At 37.0% G+C, this 21,360-nt stretch overlaps 1 protein-coding gene across 13 annotated transcripts in view; it reads left to right on the top strand.

Moving 5' to 3' along the window:
• The window catches only part of PTPN13 (protein tyrosine phosphatase non-receptor type 13), a 233,895-nt gene that overhangs the window by 120,487 nt on the left and 92,048 nt on the right, over positions 1–21,360 (top strand). For 10 of the 13 annotated variants that reach the window (XM_045473434.1, XM_045473433.1, XM_045473441.1 and 7 more), the window contains exon 7: positions 4,840–5,403. The exons of the other annotated variants lie outside the window; for them this stretch is intronic. In XM_045473434.1, the coding sequence (XP_045329390.1) occupies positions 4,840–5,403 (564 nt within the window). The remainder of the gene's footprint in view (positions 1–4,839; positions 5,404–21,360) is intronic. 13 annotated transcript variants of the gene reach the window in all.

The raw sequence follows: 21,360 nt of genomic DNA, 5'->3' as shown, positions 1-21,360 counted from the left end.
GATTAGTGACATTTTTCCCACAGTGCTTTAGCAATTCAAGGCAACCATGATATGTTCTTTGATGTTGTATATATTTTATCCACTTGTGAAATGTTAATCAGGCAAATACATACCCAGTTGTATAGTTGAAGATAATGAGTATCATTGACATGACAAAATGCACTGAGACTCCTGCCAGTTAGTAATATGTGATTTAAAATGGTGTGTTTAGGGGCACCTGGGTGGCTCAGTTGGTTAAGGGTCTAACTTCAGCTCAGGTCATGATCTCACAGTCTGTGGGTTCGAGCCCCGCATCAGGCTCTGTGCTGACAGCTCAGAGCCTGGAGCCTGCTTCGGATTCTATGTCTCCCTCTCTCTCTGCCCCTCCCCTGCTCATGCTCTGTCTCTCTCTGTCGCAAAAATAAATAAAAACATTAAAAAAAAATTTTTTTTTTTAAATGGTGTGTTTATACCAGCCCAAATCCATCTCTCTGTTACCTACCTGAAGGTTGTCTTTTTTTTTTTTTTTCCTCATCTAAAAAGCAAACAAAAGCAGTCATAGGCCAATAGACCCACTGGAGAAACCACTCCAAACATCTCTTTCCTAACCCTTCTTTTTTCTTCCTTCAAAAAATGATCTACACTCAGTTTCTGCCTTTAATGCTTTTGTGGTTCATAGCTCTTACAATTTTACTTTAGAGCATATACATACCAAGTATATACATATCACTTTGAACCTTGTTTCACACGTCCACAAATTTTTGCCCATTTTCCTCAAGAGTATCAATCCCTCCCCCGTCCCTTCTTTCTTTCTCACTCCCCTTCCTATTTCACCATTTCTTCGTTTTATTGGCTACCAGAAGAGACATTATTATGGTTCAAAACTATCTTTTATTAGTAATAGTCATGAGACTTTAAGTTGGCTATCATAATGTGATTTTCAGACATGGAGAGCAAATTGAACCATGGTTAAATTTGGCATATTTTGTAGATGGAGAGCAGTAAAGTAGTGCAAACTTTTAAATGGATTATTTTCTTTAATTTATTTTTTTAATTTTTTTTAATGTTTATTTATTTTTGAGAGAGAGAGAGAGACAGAGTACGAGCAGAGGAAGGGCAGAGAGAGAGGGAGACACAGAATCTGAAACAGGCTCCAGGTTTTGAGCTGATGCAGGGCTCAAACCCATGAACCTTGAGATCATGACCTGAGCTGAAGTCGGATGCTTAACTGACTGAGCCACCCAGGCGCCTCTTAAATGGATTATTTTCATTGTAATTTTGTCCTACCTCACGGAATTTAAAAATGATAATTTTCTGGACTTTAATAAATAGGAACTGAAATATTTTTATATCTACTACTTTGCATAAAGACAAAAACCTAGCATTTATAGAGCAGTAGTTATTCAAGAACCACCTTATTAGCAATTAGTTTTAAATTTTATATGGCTGGTGAGAAGACACGGTGCTTTTAGGATCCCATGGCCCATTAATATATTGTTAGTAAATACTAATGACCTAAAAGAGAATGATAAATCTACCTGTTACAGATAAACTCATGGCACATATGGTGATTATTTCAATAGTGGTCAGAGTAGGCCTCACTGGAGAAGTCATATTTAAAATAAAAGTATAGAATAAGAAACAACTAATCATGAGAAAGGTCTGGACCATTCAGGGCAGAGAAAACAATATGTATAAATGTCCTAACATAGAAGAGAGCTTAACAAGAATACCTGTGGCCTGGGTGGAATAAAAGAAGTGGAGATGAGACTAAGAAAGATTCAAACAGCAGACCTGAAAGGAGTCCGATTTTATTTTGAGTATAATACTGTGCCTTTGAGACTTATTAAAAAAGGTAGTGGCATCATGGAATTTATCTTTAAGAAGATAACTCTGACTGCTGAATAGAGAGTGGTTGGATGAAGAAAGAAGGAGGGAGGCCTATCCAGAAGCCATTGCAGTTTTCTAGTCAAGTGGTAATGTTAACTGGGAATAGGGTGATGGCAGTGAAAATTGAAATAATCACATGGAGTAAGTTATCTTTGAGAAGTTAAATAGCCAGTACTTCTGATGGATTTGATATGGGCAGTAAGGATGATGAAGGATTTCAGGATGGTGCCTTTATTTCTGTTTTGAGCAATCAATTGGATAATGATGCCACTTTCTGTAACTGGAAAGATTGGTGTTGAATGGATATCTCTGGATGTGGGAAGCAAAAAGTTGGTTTTCAGCATGTTCAGGTTGAGGTGCTTCTAAGAGCACCTTTTAAGAGCTTCTATTTAGTAATAGAAGTTCCAACTATGTAAGAATGGAGCTCCCAGAAGACATTGGTGCCAAGAATTTAAATTTGGGAGTTGTCAGAATACAGATAATACTTAAAGCCTTGTTAGCAGATGAAATTATATAAGAAAAGAGTGAAAAGATAGGGTTCTAAAACTGATATCTGAAGACATCCAACATTTGAATATCTGATAGAGGAGGAAAAAGCAAAGACTAAGAATGAGCAGTCTAAGAAGTAGGAGAAAACACTCTTGTAAAGAGAGGATTGTTCTTTATTAAGTGACTGTCATCACCATCAGTTGTTGCTGATGGGTACTTGTTGCTGTAGAGGTAGGTAGGATATGGATATAAAATCATTGGATTTGGCAATATGGAGGTCATTAGTGATACATGCGGAGAGTTGCCCAGGTGTGGAGGAGTTGGAAGTTAGCTAAAGTCAGACTACTGAATGAGAAGTAAGAAATTGGAGACAGCAGTGGCAAGAGGGAAATGTGGTAACAGGGTAGAGGTTTTGTTTAGTTTGCTTTTTATTACAGAGACATTAAAGCATGTTTATGTACTAATGGTAATCACTCAATAGAAAGAGGGGTTAATTAACATGGAGGACAGAAGTTAACCAAAGAAGCAAAATCTCTGATAACATGAAAGGAGAGGGGATTGAACACGTATTGGGAATTGGCCTTCACCTGGTAAAAGATTTCATCTTTTGAGACAAGGGAAAAGATTGGCAGACATGGGTAGATGTGTAGAATTAGCCATGGAAAAGTGAGAAAGCTCTCTTCTGACAGATTCTATTTTCTGGTTGGAATATGAGATAAGATCATCAGAAAAAAGAAGGGGGAATTAAGGTGGGAAAATTGAAGAATAAGAAAAAGTGAAGTATGGTAGAGAGTGAGTGAAATTACTATTAACACATGGTGCTGAGTGTCCAACTTGTTTGACTATGAATTTATGACATTGCCAAAATACTCACTTGTTTGATTTTCTCTAAGTTTGGCTACTTGTTGGTAGCTAAGTGGTAAAAGAAAGCAGATTGTTGAGTTCGTCTGTGGTTGTATGACCCTTAAGTCCTTTCAATTCTTATTTTTTATCTAATGTATTCTATCAAGTTTGAAGAATATCTGTTCCACATTTTTAATAAAATTCTAAATTAATGAGTTTCAATATGTGGTTTAAGAATGTGATTTATCTCTAAAATACTGTAACATAAACATGTGTTTATCAGTTTTAAATTAGATTAGAAGCTAGAGTCTGTGATAATCTATGTCTAGATGTGGTGTGGTATATTCTCAGTGATCTTGATATGACATGCCCCAAATATTGATGTTATACTTATTTGCATTTAAAAAGATCCATGTTCAGGGAAACATGAGTTGCAAGAAAAGCAAAATATTTGAATCTAATTCTCCAGTAAGCAATTATTTGTGGACCATTCTGAAATAAATTCACTTTTCTAAGATTTTTAAGGTAAAATTTGAAGTCAGGGAATTAAAGCTTATAGCTATCGCCCTGAAGAGGCAATTGACGTATACAGATGAATTACTAAGCAATTTAGTATTACTAGGAAAGTTTTAGTCATTATTTTATATTGTGTACATAGCAAATAGGTTATTAGAGAGGGATGACAGAAGGTCACACAGGAAATCTTCAGTGTTTATGGGCTACTGGGTTAGTAACTCTGAAGTATTTTTCTACATTTCTTTTTCTATAGTGGAGCCATAAATATATGACTTTTTTGTTATTCACTTTATGGATTTCAAAAATTAATTTCTGGTTGGGCATTTTTGCTGTGTCTCAATGCATTTTTAGACTGGTGCCTTGGAAAAATTAGAATGGCTTACCAGTTTTTAACTACGTCAAAGACTAAAGAATAAAAAGACTTTATTCCAGTTGACAAATATTGATGCATTATGTTTAAGACGAAAACTATTTTAGTACACGATGGTCTGCCATGGAAAATTAAGTTTTTTACATAATTTAAACAATCAAATTATCTGGATTTCAAACGTTTCTGAAAACATATCTAATTATAATAAAATTTTGATACTTAAGGATTCTAAATGCTACAGTCCTTTTTTCATCCAGAATATAGCAAGAATTCTTTGTTTCTTCTTTAAAAAATATTTACTTAAATGACCAGAAAATACCAAGGCTTTATGTTGAAGTGATACATGTTTGAATTATACCTTTAGAAGTTAAAGGAGTATACTCTACCTTCTATTATTGTGCCAAATCATTTCATGGGTAATTAATATTCTGCCAAATTGGATAGTATCAGAAACTTTTGTCTAGTCTATTTTTAAAAACCAAATAATTCACCTTTGAACATAAAATAACACTGCTCAAAAAAGTAAGTTCACTACATTCTTGTTTTCATTAGGTAAGAAACATTGGACCATGAAAAGTTACACAAACATAACTTCTCTTTCCACTTTCACTATCGGCACCATCCCATGTCATCTCTGATCCTCCATTAGGAAATTTAGAAAATTACCAGCACTTTCACTGTCAATAGTAAGATTACATTCCAGTTATTTTCTAAAAATTGTGTACATACATGATAGATTCTTATCATTCCAGGAAGAAGCGCTACTTCTGATGTACTAGACATACACAAGTCTCCATTCTCTCATCAGACCTTTCTTAACAAAGGGCTTAGTAAATCTATGGGATTTCTGTCCATCAGAGATACACAAGATGAGGAAGATTATTTCAAGGACATTTCATCAGATAATAATTCTGCACGTGAAGATTCTGAAAATACCTGTTCCCCTTACCAGTTCAAAACTAGTGGCCCAGAAAAAAAAACTATCCCTGGTATTGATGTGCTTCCCAAGAAGAAGATTTGGGCTTCATCCATGGACTTGCTTTGCACAGATGAGAGAGACTTTTCTGGGGAAGCTGGTGGATTCCGACAATATCTCCCTGAGGCAGTAACAGTGAGGACTTCAACTACTCCTAGAAAAAAGGAGGCAAGATACTCAGATGGAAGCATAGCCTTGGATATCTTTGGCCCTCAGAAAGTGGATCCAATGTTTCATACTCGAGAATTTCCCACTTCCTCAGCAATATCAAGCGCTTTGGACCGAATCCGAGAGAGACAAAAGAAACTTCAGGTTCTAAGAGAAGCCATGAATGTAGAAGGTTAGTAATTTTGTGTGTGTTTGAGAGAAAATTGAATTAAAATACTTAAAATTGTGTTTTGAAATAAAGAAGGGTTATTAAACCATTCCACAAGTCTTATTCCCACTGTCAAACCTTTATACCCAGGTTAGTCTCTTTGTCGGTTTCTGTTCTCCTTTCCACCAAAACTGTAATAGAACTGTATTGCTCCCACAAAGTCATCTCTAGTAAGCATCCTAGTCTGGGCACTTTATAGCCCTACAATATTTGGGGTAGTAGATTTTTAAGATTGTAATCTTCTCAAGGCAGGAGCCATATTTTCTTCTTCTTTTTAATCCTCCACAGCACCGTCTATCATGCACTGTCTCATAAGAGGCTTCCCTAAAGGACTGGTTCATGGCAATAAGAGGCAGTTAATCAAAATCAGAAACTCCAGGGAGGCAGAGTGGCATGGTGATAATGCAATAGTTCCCAAACCACCAGCTTCAAGAAACAAACTTAGGGACACAACTCCTGAAGATCATAATTTGTTTGCTGTAGAATGAAGTTTTAAATCCATATTTTAAAAGTCATAGTATTTAGGTTTATAGATCTAGAGACAGACAGCCTAGGTTTCAATTATCTATTGCATCAGTAGCTACATGATCCTTACTTCGGCGACTGGGCTTAATCCCTCCAAACGTAAGTTACCCCATCTGTTAAATGTGCTTAACCAAAATAGATGAATTAGGTAATAAATGTGAAGTGATTAATAAATCAAATTATTATAATGTTAGTATGAGGGGCATAAAAAACAACTTTATAAATGATAAATTCCTTTTTTTAAATGTTTATTTATCTTTGAGAGAGAACAGGGACTGGGGAGGGGCAGAGAGAGAGGGAGGGAGACAGAGCATCTGAAGCAGGCTAAGTGCTATCAGCACAAAGCCTGGCATGGGGCTCAAACCCATGAACTGTGAGATCATGACCTGAGTCAAAGTCAGGCACTCAACCCACTGAGCCACCCAGGTGCCCCTATAAATGATAAATTCTTATTATTTGCAGGACAAAGCTCTGGTTCAAAATACCTGATTCACACACAAACCTCAATATATTGAGTAGAATAAAATTATGTTTTAGAGGCTATTTTTAACTTAAATAAATGGAAGAGAAAACAAAATTAGACTTACCAATCTAATCCTCTACATTTTTGAAGATTAAAGCTATGTCATCTTCCTTTGCCTCCCAGACAAACTTTGGGACATAGTTGAAATGTCACTTTAAAGTGCCTTCTAGTTTAGCAAGAGTAGTGACATAATCAATCGTCATATTCATGTTTAAGGCCATTGTTCCAGTGGAATATTTTTGATTCATAGATTACCTTTAAAGTGCTTTGCTAGGGGCGCCTGGGTGGCTCAGTCGGTTAAGCGTCCAACTTCAGCTCAGGTCGTGATCTCGCGGTCTGTGGGTTCGAGCCCCGTGTCGGACTCTGTGCTGACAGCCCAGAGCCTGGAGCCTGTTTCAGATTCTGTGTCTCCCTCTCTCTGACCCTCCCCCATTCATGCTCTGTCTCTCTCTGTCTCAAAAATAAATAAAGGTTAAAAATTTTTTAAAAAATAAAAAATAAAAAAAATAAAGTGCTTTGCTAAAGGTTTGTTTTGTTACTTAAGCTTAAGCATAGCCCTGGGCTGAACATACTCTACATGTTGTACTTTACTTCTAATAAAAGAAGGTTTGCTTCTTTTTTTTCAATTCAGGAATTGCAAATTAGTGATGAATTTGAAATAAAGGAAATTATCAAACATTTAATTGATATTATGGGTATGTATACACACACACACACATACATACATGTATATATACACATATATGTATATATACATGTATGTATATATGCATTTTTAAAAATTAGCCAGCTTTATGAGATTGTTGTATATAATCTTGATCTGAAAACTTTCAAGGACAGAAAATAAGAACTTAGAAATGTGTCTTATGCATGATTTTACTGTTTAACCCTGATGAGTAAACTTTTAGAGTTATGACAGCAAACAATAGGCACTTTCTATAGCTTAAGGTCTCCTCTTTCAGAAGTTGTACTTCATGATTATTTAATGTTATACAACAGCTAGCATATGAATAAAAACGTCGCCTGACCTTCTTATGAACATGCCTTCATAGAGACATTGATGTGAAGAATTCTTGCCCATCATGGACAAAAAAAAAAAAAACTAAACCCTTAATTATTCAAGTAGATAAAACCATGATAGTCTCAGAGTATAAATAGTGGAGATATATACCGATATAGATGACTAGTTCTAACATATATGTGTTTTTTAACATGTGAAATATATTTTCTTAACATGCAAATATTAAAAATTAACTCATAATTTCTAATGTTCTCGTGTGTGTTTCAAAAGAATATTTACTTATTATTTGGTAAATGAATGGTAGTGTGTATTAGTGAAGTCTGAGGAAAAATGTGTTTTTTTTAACCCCTTGAACCTTGGTTTGAGAGTTAAACAGTAAGAAATTAAACACTAATGGAAATATATTTAATCTGTTAAATTTCACTACAGTAGTCTGATATATTTTGTTTGAATAGGTAATTTTTTATTACCTATAAAATGAATATTAAGCTAAGCAGTGTCCTAGTTTGCATATGAGCCTTTTATCAGGGATTGTGTGCCAGGCACATGTAAAAGAAACTTGTTTGCATCTTGTTTCCAAATATACATGTATATCTACAAAGATGATGTATATAATGTTATTGACACTTATTTGTTAAAAATGTTAACTTGTTATGAAACCTAACTTCCAGATTTAGGAATTTTATATTTATTACAAGAAATACAAAAAAAAAGATTTCTTTTTCAAAATAAAATATGCTTTGAATTGTTTGATTCAGGACCATTTCCATTCTGAAAGGCTATTGACAAATTTCCAAAAACATTTGTTCTCACAAAGAATCTATACATTTTTTCCCAGAGTATATTTTATAATCAAGTTAAACAAAACACCTTGAAAATGTTGGTATATTATGGAAATGCTTACACCATCTTAAAAAAACTCTATATTATACAGTAACTTGTAAGTAGTAATAAATTATATTTGCTTTAGACGAAAAATATTCTTCAAAAAGAATGTTTCATGCTTATAATTCAAAAGCAATTACTCTTAGTTACTTAGTTGAATACTTTGCTGGTTTTATGCTGTGTTTTTTCTAGAAGTGAAATAATTTATATTAGCTGTTCAAACCCAATTGCAGATTGCTATACAAAGATTTTAGCTAGTATACAAAGGAGAAAAAAGAATTGAAAATGATACAAATCCCATTACTTTTCATTCTCATGAAAAGTAAGCTCCATAGATCCCTTTTATGTGTGAGAAATCAAGTAGAACAGTGGATATTATTAATGTACACCTATCTTTTTAAATATTCTTGTTCTGAAGCATTTAACGGGGCACGTGGGTGGCTCAGTCGGTTAAGCTTCCAACTCTTGATTTCCGCTCAGGCTATGATCTCATGGTTCATAGAGTCGAGCCCCACTTGGGGCTGTCTGCTGGGAGCAAGGAGCCTGCTTGGGATTCTTCATCTCTGCCTCTCTCTGCTGCTTCCCAGCTTGCACAGCACGCTCTCTCTCTCAAAATAAATAAACTTTAAAAAAAAATAATAAAACATTTAAAAAAATTAATAGTGCTCTGTACAATTTTTGTGATCTTTAAATTCGGCAGTTGCTACTGGCTATCAGTAATTTTTGAATTAGAAGAGGTCTTGGAGCTCAATATCCCTGAGCTTGTGAAGATTTAATGACTTAGCCAAGATCACATAAGCAGTTAATGATAGTTTCCATCATTGTGGGAGTTTGTGGATTTACATCTAGATTTGGGAGCTCCAGTATAAGAATTTCCAACTACATGCTACTTCCTAATTTTTAAAAAATATGTATTTCAGTATTCATTGGGTTAATAGAGCAATTGGAAGAAAAGAAATTGCTAAATTTCAGTTTGTCCTTTTAGGCATGCAGGGAGGCTCATTGAACTAATGGGAAAGATAGTTATCTCCTCCAACCTCAGATATATAGCCCTTTCCTTAGTCCATCCTCTTGAAAGGAGCCTTTACCCAAATCACCTCTATGGCATCTCCTTAGCTGACATCAATCAGCCAACTAGCACAGGGAAGACCAGAATTTGGTACGGGGAGAAATCTGGATACTATTTAAACCAAAACTCTCATTTTCAAAAGCCCAGAGTAGACTAGTTTGCCAAAGGAGATACATAATTCATAATTTATAGCAGAGCTGCATTTAGAATCTAGATCTCTTGAAATCCAGAATAAGATTTTTTTCCACTCTGCCATTCTGATTTTAAGCAGAAACCAGATACATTTCAGATACATTGTTTGGAAAATTTATTACTGCCAGGAAAGTTGGACATTCAACTAACCACCTAACAAAACCCTTAATAAAGTCTTTTCCTAATAAAATTATGTAATTTTTAATACAGTAAAACAAGATAGTACAATGAAAAAAAAAGCTCAAGTAAGGCACTTTTAGTTCTTTCTGCAGCAAACCACACTGGATAGGGGTTAAGATGGAGCTCTCTCCTGTGTCGCATGGACTATTGTGGTAGTGTTTTGTGTTGTTGTTTGTTTTTTTTTTTTTTTAATTTTTTTAATGTTTATTTATATCTGAAGGAGAGAGATACAGAGCATGAGTGGGGAAGGGCAGAGAGAATGGGAGTCACAGAATCCAAAGCAGGCTCCAGGCTCCAAGCTGTCAGCACAGACCCGGACTCAGGGCCTGAACCCACAAACCATGAGACCATGACCTGAGCTGAAGTCAGACACCCAATCAACCTAGCTACCCAGGCGCCCCCATTGTGGTAGTGTTTTAACAGGGCTTTCCTACAGTAGGATGTAAGACAGTTATCCTGTAGCTGACAAGATAAGAAAGTAAACTATTAAAAAGCTGTGGTTGGCATTGAGTGCTCAGATTTCCTTAGAAACAAAACAAGAAAGGAACAGAAAAGACCCCAGGAAAGAAACTGTAGAAGTTTACAAATTATAAATGTAAGATTGTTTCTATAATCATTAAGCTAACGCTTAATCTTTCAGATATTCTCTACATACAGAAAGCAGTAAGGATGGGGCAGGAAGAAACAATAACAGGTTTCTCTTGTGGAAAATAGTTTTAAAATTTGATGTGACTCTGTTTGCTTTATTCTTTTTTTTTTTTTTCAATATATGAAGTTTATTGTCAAATTGGTTTCTATACAACACCCAGTGCTCATCCCAAAAGGTACCCTCCTCAATACCCATCACCCACCCTCCCCTCCCTCCCATCACCCATCAACCCTCAGTTTGTTCTCAGTTTTTAAGAGTCTCTTATGCTTTCGCTCTCTCCCACTCTAACCTCCTTTTTTTTTTTCCTTCCCCTCCCCCGTGGGTTTCTGTTAAGTTTCTCAGCAACCACCTAAGAGTGAAAACATATGGTATCTGTCTTTCTCTGTATGGCTTATTTCACTTAGCATCGCACTGTCCAGTTCCATCCACGTTGCTACAAAGGGCCATATTTCATTCTTTCTCATTGCCACGTAGTACTCCATTGTGTATATAAACCACAATTTCTTTATCCATTCATCAACTGATGGACATTTAGGCTCTTTGCAAAGTTTGGCTATCGTTGAGAGTGCTGCTATAAACATTGGGGTACAAGTGCCCCTATGCATCAGTACTCCTGTATCCCTTGGGTAAATTCCTAGCAGTGCTACTGCTGGGTCATAGGGTAGGTCTATTTTTAATTTTTTGAGGAACCTCCACACTGTTTTCCAGAGCGGCTGCACCAGTTTGCATTCCCACCAACAGTGCAAGAGGGTTCCCGTTTCTCCACATCCTCTCCAGCATCTATAGTCTCCTGATTTGTTCATTTTGGCCACTCTGACTGGCATGAGGTGATATCTGAGTGTGGTTTTGATTTGTATTTCCCTGATGAGGAGCGACGTTGAGCATCTTTTCATGTGCCTGTTGGCCATCCTAATGTCTTCTTTTTTTTTTTTTTTTTTAATTTTTTTTTTTTCAACGTTTATTTATTTTTGGGACAGAGAGAGACAGAGCATGAACGGGGGAGGGGCAGAGAGAGAGGGAGACACAGAATCGGAAACAGGCTCCAGGCTCTGAGCCATCAGCCCAGAGCCTGACGCGGGGCTCGAACTCACGGACCGCGAGATCGTGACCTGGCTGAAGTCAGACGCTTAACCGACTGCGCCACCCAGGCGCCCCCGAATGTCTTCTTTAGAGAAGTGTCTATTCATGTCTTCTGCCCATTTCTTCACTGGATTATTTGTTTTTCGGGTGTGAAGTTTGGTGAGCTCTTTATAGATTTTGGATTCTAGCCGTTTGTCGGATATGTCATTTGCAAATATCTTTTCCCATTCCGTTGGTTGCCTTTTAGTTTTGTTGGTTGTTTCCTTTGCTGTGCAGAAGCTTTTTATCTTCATAAGGTCCCAGTAGTTCATTTTTGCTTTTAATTCCCTTGCCTTTGGGGATGTGTCAAGTAAGAAATTGCTACGGCTGAGGTCAGAGAGGTCTTTTCCTGTTTTCTCCTCTAGGGTTTTGATGGTTTCCTGTCTCACATTCAGGTCCTTTATCCATTTTGACTTTATTTTTGTGAATGGTGTGAGAAAGTGGTCTAGTTTCAATCTTCTGCATGTTGCTGTCCAGTTCTCCCAGCACCATTTGTTAAAGAGACTGTCTTTTTTCCATTGGATGTTCTTTCCTGCTTTGTCAAAGATGAGTTGGCCATACATTTGTAGGTCTCATTCTGGGGTTTCTATTCTATTCCATTGGTCTATGTGTCTGTTTTTTGTGCCAATACCATGCTGTCTTGATGATGACAGCTTTGTAGTAGAGGCTAAAGTCTGGGATTGTGATGCCTCCTGCTTTGGTCTTCTTCTTCAAAATTACTTTGGCTATTTTGGGCCTTTTGTGGTTCCATATGAATTTTAGGATTGCTTGTTCTAGTTTCGAGAAGAATGCTGGTGCAATTTTGATTGGGATTGCATCGAATGTGTAGATAGCTTTGGGTAGTATTGACATTTTGACAATATTTATTCTTCCAATCCATGAGCAGGGAATGTCTTTCCATTTCTTTATATCTTCTTCAATTTCCTTCATGAGCTTTCTATAGTTTTCAGCATACAGATCTTTTACACATTTGGTTAGGTTTATTCCTAGGTATTTTATGCTTCTTGTTGCAATTGTGGATGGGATCAGTTTCTTTATTTGTCTTTCTGTTGCTTCATTATTAGTGTATAAGAATGCAGCTGATTTCTGTACATTGATTTTGTATCCTGCCACTAAATTTGCTAAATTCGTGTATCAGTTCTAGCAGACTTTTGGTGGAGTCTGTCGGATTTTCCATGTATAATATCATGCCATCTGCAAAAAGTGAAAGCTTAACTTCATCTTTGCCAATTTTGATGCCTTTGATTTCCTTTTGTTGTCTGATTGCTGATGCTAGAACTTCCAACACTATGTTAAACAACAGCGGTGAGAGTGGACATCCCTATGGTGTTCCTGATCTCAGGGAAAAAGCTCTCAAATTTTCCCCATTGAGGATGATGTTAGCTGTGGGCTTTTCATAAATGGCTTTTATGATGTTTAAGTATGTTCCTTCTATCCCGACTTTCTCGAGGGTTTTTATTAAGAAAGGGTGCTGGATTTTGTCAAAGGCCTTTTCTGCATCGATTGACAGGATCATATGGTTCTTATCTTTTCTTTTATTAATATGATGTATCACGTTGATTGATTTGCGAATATTGAACCAGCCCTGCATCCCAGGAATGAATCCCACTTGATCATGGGTGAATAATTCTTTTTTATATGCTGTTGAATTCGATTTGCTAGTATCTTATTGAGAATTTTTGCATCCATCTTCATCAGGGATATTGGCCTGTAGTTTTCTTTTTTTACTGGGTCGCTGTCTGGTTTAGGAATCAAAGTAATACTGGCTTCATAGAATGAGTCTGGAAGTTTTCATTCCCTTTCTATTTTTTGGAATAGCTTGAGAAGGATAGATATTATCTCTGCTTTAAACATCTTGTAGAACTCCCCTAAGAAGCCATTTGGTCCTGGACTCTTATTTGTTGGGAGATTTTTGATGACTGATTCAATTTCTTCGCTGGTTATGGGTCTGTTCAAGCTTTCTATTTCCTCCTGATTGAGTTTTGGAAGCGTGTGGGTGTTTAGGAATTTGTCCATTTCTTCCAGGTTGTCCAGTTTGTTGGCATATAATTTTTCATAGTATTCCCTGATAATTGCTTGTATCTCTGAGGAATTGGTTGTCATAATTCCATTTTCATTCATGATTTTATCTATTTGGGTCATCTCCCTTTTCTTTTTGAGAAGCCTGGCTAGAGGTTTATCAATTTTGTTTATTTTTTCAAAAAACCAACTCTTGGTTTCGTTGATCTGCTCTACAGTTTTTTTAGATTCTATGTTGTTTATTTATGCTCTGATCTTTATTATTTCTCTTCTTCTGCTGGGTTTAAGCTGCCTTTGCTGTTCTGCTTCTGTTTCCTTTAGGTGTGCTGTTAGATTTTGTATTTGGGATTTTTCTTGTTTCTTGAGATAGGCCTGGATTGCAATGTATTTTCCTCTCAGGACTGCCTTCGCTGCATCCCAACGCGTTTGGATTGTTGTATTTTCATTTTCATTTGTTTCCATATATTTTTAAATTTCTTCTCTAATTGCCTGGTTGAGCCACTCATTCTTTAGTAGGGTGTTCTTTAACCTCCATGCTTTTGGAGGTTTTCCAGACTTTTTCCTGTGGTTGATTTCAAGCTTCATAGCATTGTGGTCTGAAAGTATGCATGGTATGATTTCAATTCTTGTATACTTATGAAGGGCTGTTTTGTGACCCAGTATATGATCTATCTTGGAGAAGGTTCCACGTGCACTCGAGAAGAAAGTATATTCTGTTGCTTTGGGATGCAGAGTTCTAAATATATCTGTCAAGTCCATCTGATCCAATGTCTCATTCAGGGCCCTTGTTTCTTTATTGACCGTGTGTCTAGATGATCTATCCATTTCTGTAAGTGGAGTGTTAAAGTCCCCTGCAATTACCACATTCTTATCAATAAGGTTGCTTATGTTTGTGAGTAATTGTTTTATATATTTGGGGCTCCTGTATTCGTTGCATAGACATTTATAATTGTTAGCTCTTCCTGATGGATAGACCCTGTGATTATTATATAATGCCCTTCTTCATCTCTTGTTACAGCCTTTAATTTAAAGTCTAGTTTGTCTGATACAAGTATGGCTATTCCAGCTTTCTTTTGACTTCCAGTAGCATGATAAATAGTTCTCCATCCCCTCACTCTCAATCTGAAGGTGTCCTCAGATCTAAAATGAGTCTCTTGTAGACAGCAAATAGATGGGTCTTGTTTTTTTATCCATTCTGATACCCTATGTCTTTTGGTTGGAGCATTTAGTCCATTTACATTCAGTGTTATTATAGAAAGATACGGGTTTTGAGTCATTGTGATGTCCGTAGGTTTCATGCTTATAGCGATGTCTCTGGTACTTTGTCTCACAGGATCCCCCTTAGGATCTCTTGTAGGGCTGGTTTAGTGGTGACGAATTCCTTCAGTTTTTGTTTGTTTGGGAAGACCTTTATCTCTCCTATTCTAAATAACAGACTTGCTGGATAAAGGATTCTCGGCCGCTTATTTTTTCTGTTCATCACATTGAAGATCTCCTGCCATTCCTTTCTGGCCTGCCAAGTTTCAGTAGAGAGATCGGTCACGAGTCTTATAGGTCTCCCTTTATAAGTTAGAGCACGTTTATCTCTAGCTGCTTTCAGAATTTTCTCTTTATCCTTGTATTTTGCCAGTTTCACTATGATATGTCATGCAGAAGATCAATTCAAGTTACGTCTGAAGGGAGTTCTCTGTGCCTCTTGGATTTCAATGCCTTTTTCCTTCCCCAGGTCCGGGAAGTTCTCAGCTATTATTTCTTCAAGTACACCTTCAGCACCTTTCCCTCTCTCTTCCTCCTCTGGAATACCAATTATGCGTAGATTATTTCTCTTTAGTGCATCACTTAGTTCTCTAATTTTCCCCTCATACTCCTGGATTTTTTTATCTCTCTTTTTCTCAGCTTCTTCTTTTTCTATAATTTTATCTTTAGTTCACCTATTCTCTCCTCTGCCTCTGCAATCCGAGCTATGGTTGTCTCCATTTTATTTTGCAGCTCATTGATGCATTTTTTAACTCCTCCTGGCTGTTCCTTAGTCCCTTGATCTCTGTAGCAATAGATTTTCTGCTGTCCTTTATACTGTTTTCAAGCCCAGGAATTAATTTTATGACTATTATTCTAAATTCACTTTCTGTTATATTGTTTAAATCTTTTTTCATCAGTTCGTTAGCTGTTGTTATTTCCTGGACGTTTTTTTGAGGGGAATTCTTCCGTTTGGTCATTTTGGATAGTCCCTGGAGTGGTGCAGAACTGCGGGGCACTTCCCCTGTGCTGTCTTGAATAACTTGCGTTGGTGGGCGGGCCGCAGTCAGACCTGATGTCTCCCCCCAGCCCACCGCTGGGGCCACAGTCAGACTGGTGTGTGCCTTCTCTTCCCCTCTCCTAGGGGCGGGATTCACTGTGGGGTGGCGTGACGCGTCTGGGCTACTTGCACACTGCCAGGCTTGTGGTGCTGGGGATCTGGCGTATTAGCTGGGGTGGATCGGCAAGGTGCACAGGGGCGGGAGGGGCAGGCTCAACTCGCTTTTCCTTCAGAGATCCGCTTCGGGAGGGGCCCTGTGGCACCAGGAGGGAGTCAGACCCGTCGCCAGAGTGATGGATTTGCAGAAGCACAGCGTTGGGTGTTTGCGCGGTGCAAGCAAGTTCCCTGGCAGGAACCGGTTCCCTTTGGGATTTTGGCTGGGGGATGGGCGAGGGAGATGGCACTGTCGAGCGCCTTTGTTCCCCACCAAGCTGCACTCTGTCGTCCAGGGCTCGACAACTCTCCCTCCCATTGTCCTCCAGCCCTCCTGCTCTCCGAGCAGAGCTGTTAGCTTATAACCTTCCAGATGTCAAGTCCTGCTTGCTGTCAGAACACACTCTGTCCAGCCCCTCTGCTTTTGCAAGCCAGACTCAGGGGCTCTGCTTGGCCGGTGGGCCGCCCCTCCGCCGGCTCCCTCCCGCCAGTCCCTGCAGCGCGCACCGCCTCTCCGCCCTCCCTACCCTCTTCCATGGGCCTCTCGTCTACGCCTGGCTCTGGAGACTCTTCTGGTGGTTTCCTGGGTTATTTAGGCAGGTGTAGGTGGAATCTAAGTGATCAGCAGGACGCGCGGTGAGCCCAGCGTTGTCCTACGCCACTATCTTCCCAGGATCCCCCTGTTTGCTTTATTCTTTTCACTTTTTCACCTCAGTGTAGGACTATCCTATTCTACTTGTTTCTTCTTCCTGATATCTTTTTTCTACCACATTACTCCATCTCAATATCTGAGAAATTGTATGTTTTCTAATAGAAGTATCTGTCACCATCTCTCTTGTTTGTAATTACCACACACTCCCTATCTAACATTGCCTTGTGGGTTGGCAACACATTCCTAATTATGAGAGATTGACTTGGAACCAGTACTGTGAGTATAGTATGAACAGCACTCCACCCCCTAGGTGGGGACCATCAATACCATTTTGCTTCCAACAGTTAAAACTCCTCTACATTCTGTATAAATACTGGAAAAGGACATGAAGAATAGATATAAGTTAAGTCCTTCAAAGGTGACTGTGGTTAAATGTTACTATTTAAGGAGTTTTAAGTCAATCTACTATACATCAACCTTAAATATTGCTTAAAAGACAATATTGTGACCTCTGGTCTAGCCTAGTTTTGCTGTTCTGTGACTGCCTTGTGAATGCAGCTTAAACTCTGTGTTGTGCAACTAGAATATGTAAGCACTGAAGTATGTGAGCCTGTTCTTATTATTGAGGCACCTTAATGTTTCATTTTCATGAGAAGATTGAATTTGAAAGTTCATACATTTTTATAGTTGGCATTTTAGAAAAGCAAGGGGATGGATTTATAAGTATTACAGTTCACCATGTAGGATACTTCTAGTGACATGTTCTAAGGGAGAAATTTTTTTCAAAAATTATCTCTCCTCTAAAATCCAAACTATTCAGTTTTTATTTCTTCACCTTATTTCCCTTTGAAAAGAAAAAAAGATATGATTGAGTTGTTATTTGGATTACTTCATGAACTAAAATAATTTAATATTCAGTTTCTGTTTCACTCATATCAGTTCCACAAAAGTAAATATGAATAATCAGCGATTTTAGGTGATATTGGTCAAATATCACATGTATTTCAGAATTGATAACTCTATTATTCTACCAAGATGCAAATATATTTTGTATCTCTGAAAAACACACTATTATAGATGGAATCAACATCTTAGCCACAAAGAATAAAGTGCCTGCTATATTTCTAGGACTAAATTTTAAAGACATTTGTATTTTAGACCAGCATTGTCCAATAGAACTTCTTCAGTGGAGGAAATGTTCTATATCTACAAAGTCCCCACTCAGTAGTTACAAGCCACATGTGACAGTTGAGCACTTACATTGTGGTGGCTAGTGCAACTGAGGAACTGAATATTTTATTTACATTTACATAGCTACATATGGCTAGTGGCTGCCATATTAAAATAGTAGAGCTTCAGACCATTCTCATATAAAGTTAGTCCAGTATAAAATACCAGTATTCAAATGAGAGAAGATTTGGTTTGAGAAATACTTGGGAAGGAGAATAGACAATTTACTTCCGTTCTTTAGATTTATCCAAGTAGAAAGAATGAAATTGCATTTAAAACACTAAAGAAAGTGAATGGTGAAACAAATACAAACTTTGCAGTATCTATATTCATAGTAACATAATATTGATTTTGGAGTCTAAAGAAATCATAGGCTATTTTATCAGAAATTAAGGACCTAATTTAAATTGAACTGATACATAATTAACATATACCCAGTTTGGCTTTGGCATAGATACCTGAGAAGCATGGATTGATGTGTTTTAAGAAAGATTTAAGATGTATCATACTAGCAACGGTATCATAGCAATTTTTGAGACCTAGCAATTTAAATCTCTGAAATATTTCTTCATTCCATCCCGATCTCTCAATTCCTTGCTCCCATGGACTATGGAAATAGCTTTCTAAATTGCTATTTCAACTACCATTTACGTCTTCCATTTTCCTGCAACACAAATCTGAATAATTTCTTCTCTGCCTCAGCCATGAACTTGTCATCATCTGAACAGGGTAAAATTCTAGCTCCTTAGATCATGTCTCTCCAGTCTCATCCTTTAGCATTTCCCATCTCACACCCCACTCCAATACGTGGTGCATTCTCTCAGTCTGTCTCTCTGTCTTCCCCTCTTTTACTCCCTCCAGCCAATTGTTGTCATTGCCAATTGTCATTTCCATGCCTTTATTCATACAGCTTTCTGCCTCAAGACTATCAAAGCTTTCAGGCATTTCTGGTTCAGGAAGCTTTCTCTCACCTTCCCAGTTTAGGATGATGGCCTCATTTTCATTGAAATTATTTGTTTTAAGGAGCTTGTTTCTCCTCCTATAGATATCAGAAATTTGACATAGTCTAATCCATAACTGTATCCTTAGTATCTACCACTATATCCTACATGATACTGTTTATTAATCTAAACTGAGTATTGCAATGTAGCTATTAATATTAAATATTTGGCATGTGCTGTTTCAGATATGTGATACAACAATATTCTCTGATGAATTATGCATAGTGAGCAGAAATCCTTCTTCTCCTGTGTTTTATCCAACTTCAAGAGAAGTCATAACCTGACCAACCAAGAGTAAAGGCAATCAATTTCCTTTAGAACTCTATACTGTTCATTTGAAAGATTTAGAATGGGCAAAAAGTCATAACACAGGATCCTGGAGGATGCTAGAGGAGTGGTATAGCCAACCCAGATGCAAGACACAGCCTACATTGGTGGCCACTACATTGCACAAGTCTCCTGTGAGGGAATGTGTTTTTACCATTCCTGCTTTGCACAAATTTTACATCTCTAAAGTAATTTATAGTTCACAGAGCATTCTCCTATGTATCTTTCCTCAATTACATATGTTTATATTTGCATGAGTTCTGTTCCTCCTGTTGACAAAAATTTTTGACTTTGTCTAGCTCTCAATGGGTTTTAGAACATGGTTTGTTCATAGATCATGTAGTATGGTATATGAATACAGTGGACTCTAGTGAACATATAAAAGGTATAATCTTTAATCTCTGAAAATTACTCCCTTGAAAAGAAAGCATAAAGAAAAACATTTCATACATGAAAACATAGTATCATTATTTTGGTTTGTCTGTTTATTTGAAAACTGAAATATTTTGTCAGGGCTAATAACCTTAAAAATGCAGGGTTTGAAAAATTGTTATAATTCTTTAATTCCTAATGCTGCACTTGTCTGAGTCTCTCTTTCTGCATGTTACATGTATGAGCTTGAATATGTGTCACTTGTAAATGATGTTTTTAGATTACAGTTTGTGCTGGTTTAGGTTCATTTTAATGTGAAGATTATAGATTTGAATGTTTCATCTGAAATAGCTTTATATAAGCTCAGAATATTATGCAAATCATAATACCCTAAATATTAAAAGTATAGTGTTCATGATCATGTTCCACAACTTTATATGTTTAAAGTGTTAAGTGTGAAAATAAAATTTTAACTGAAGTGTTAAGTTTTGGTGCAAATTGGAACTCTTAGTTGTCAAGAACTTATGGCTAAATGCTCTAGCCTATTGAAAAGCTGTTTTTCATTGGTACTATATAAGTAGAGTCAATAGGATATTAGAGTTGGAGTGAATTTTGTTTAAAGGATCAGATTACAGGGGCACTGAGTGGCTCAGTTGGTTAAGCATCCAACTTCGGCTCATGTTATGATCTCATGGTTCATTGGTTCAAGCCCCATGTCAGGCTCTTGAGTTGACAGCCTGGAGCCTTCAGATTCTGTGTCTCCCTCTCTGTCTCTCTGTCCTTCCCCCACTTGTGCGCACATGCTCTCTCTCTGTCTCTCTATCAAACATAAATAAACATTTAAAAACTTTTTTAAATAAAAAAATAATCAGATTTCAGCTAAAGAATAATAAAATATTTGTCAGATTTTCATATCTTGTATTCTTACAAGAAATAGTATACTCTTAATTATGGTAAAACAGTACTAGAAACTAAAAGATGTCTTCAATTGTCAGAGTATGTACGATTACTGAATCTCTATAACTAGACCTCTTTCCAAATGTTAATTCATTAAGTCATCCTTCTGTAGACCCTATTCTTCTCATCCTCTCACCACTGTTCTACTAAATGTAGGTTCTTTCCTAAAACTTCATTTTCCACATCTAAAAACTAAGTACTCATAGGGAATCAAAGTGAAGGAAATCAGTAAAATGTGGAATAATCATGACCCTAAATGGACCCTGGTACACAGTATAGGTTTCATTTAAATGTTTACTGAGAAATTTGCAAACCAACAAATTAATCTAATTTTTATCCCACAAAAGCCAAATATAGTTCTGCAATTATAATGGTGAAGGCTTAAACTTTTGCTATATATTTCAGTGAAAGTGGCCATATGTGCATTTTATAAAATGCCTATTTGGTTTTCTTAATTTAAATTTTAGTTAACATACAGTGCAATATTGGTTTCAGTAGAATTCAGTCATTCATCACTTACATACAACACCCAGTGCCCATCACAAGTACCCTCCTTAATGCCCATCACCCATGTAGCCCCCCTGTCACCCACCTCCCTCCATCAAGTTTGTTCACTATTGTTAAGAGTCTCTCATGGTTTGTTTCCCTATCTCCTCTTTCCATCCCCCACCTTCCCAGTCATCTATTTTGTTTCTTAAATTCCACATATGAGTAAAATCATATGGTATTTGTCTTTTTCTGATTGGCTTGT

The sequence above is a fragment of the Leopardus geoffroyi genome, chromosome B1 (genome assembly GCF_018350155.1).
Source record: "Leopardus geoffroyi isolate Oge1 chromosome B1, O.geoffroyi_Oge1_pat1.0, whole genome shotgun sequence".
Lineage (NCBI taxonomy): Eukaryota > Metazoa > Chordata > Mammalia > Carnivora > Felidae > Leopardus > Leopardus geoffroyi.
Note: the sequence above shows the minus strand (reverse complement) of the source record. Positions and strands in the feature narration are given on the sequence as shown.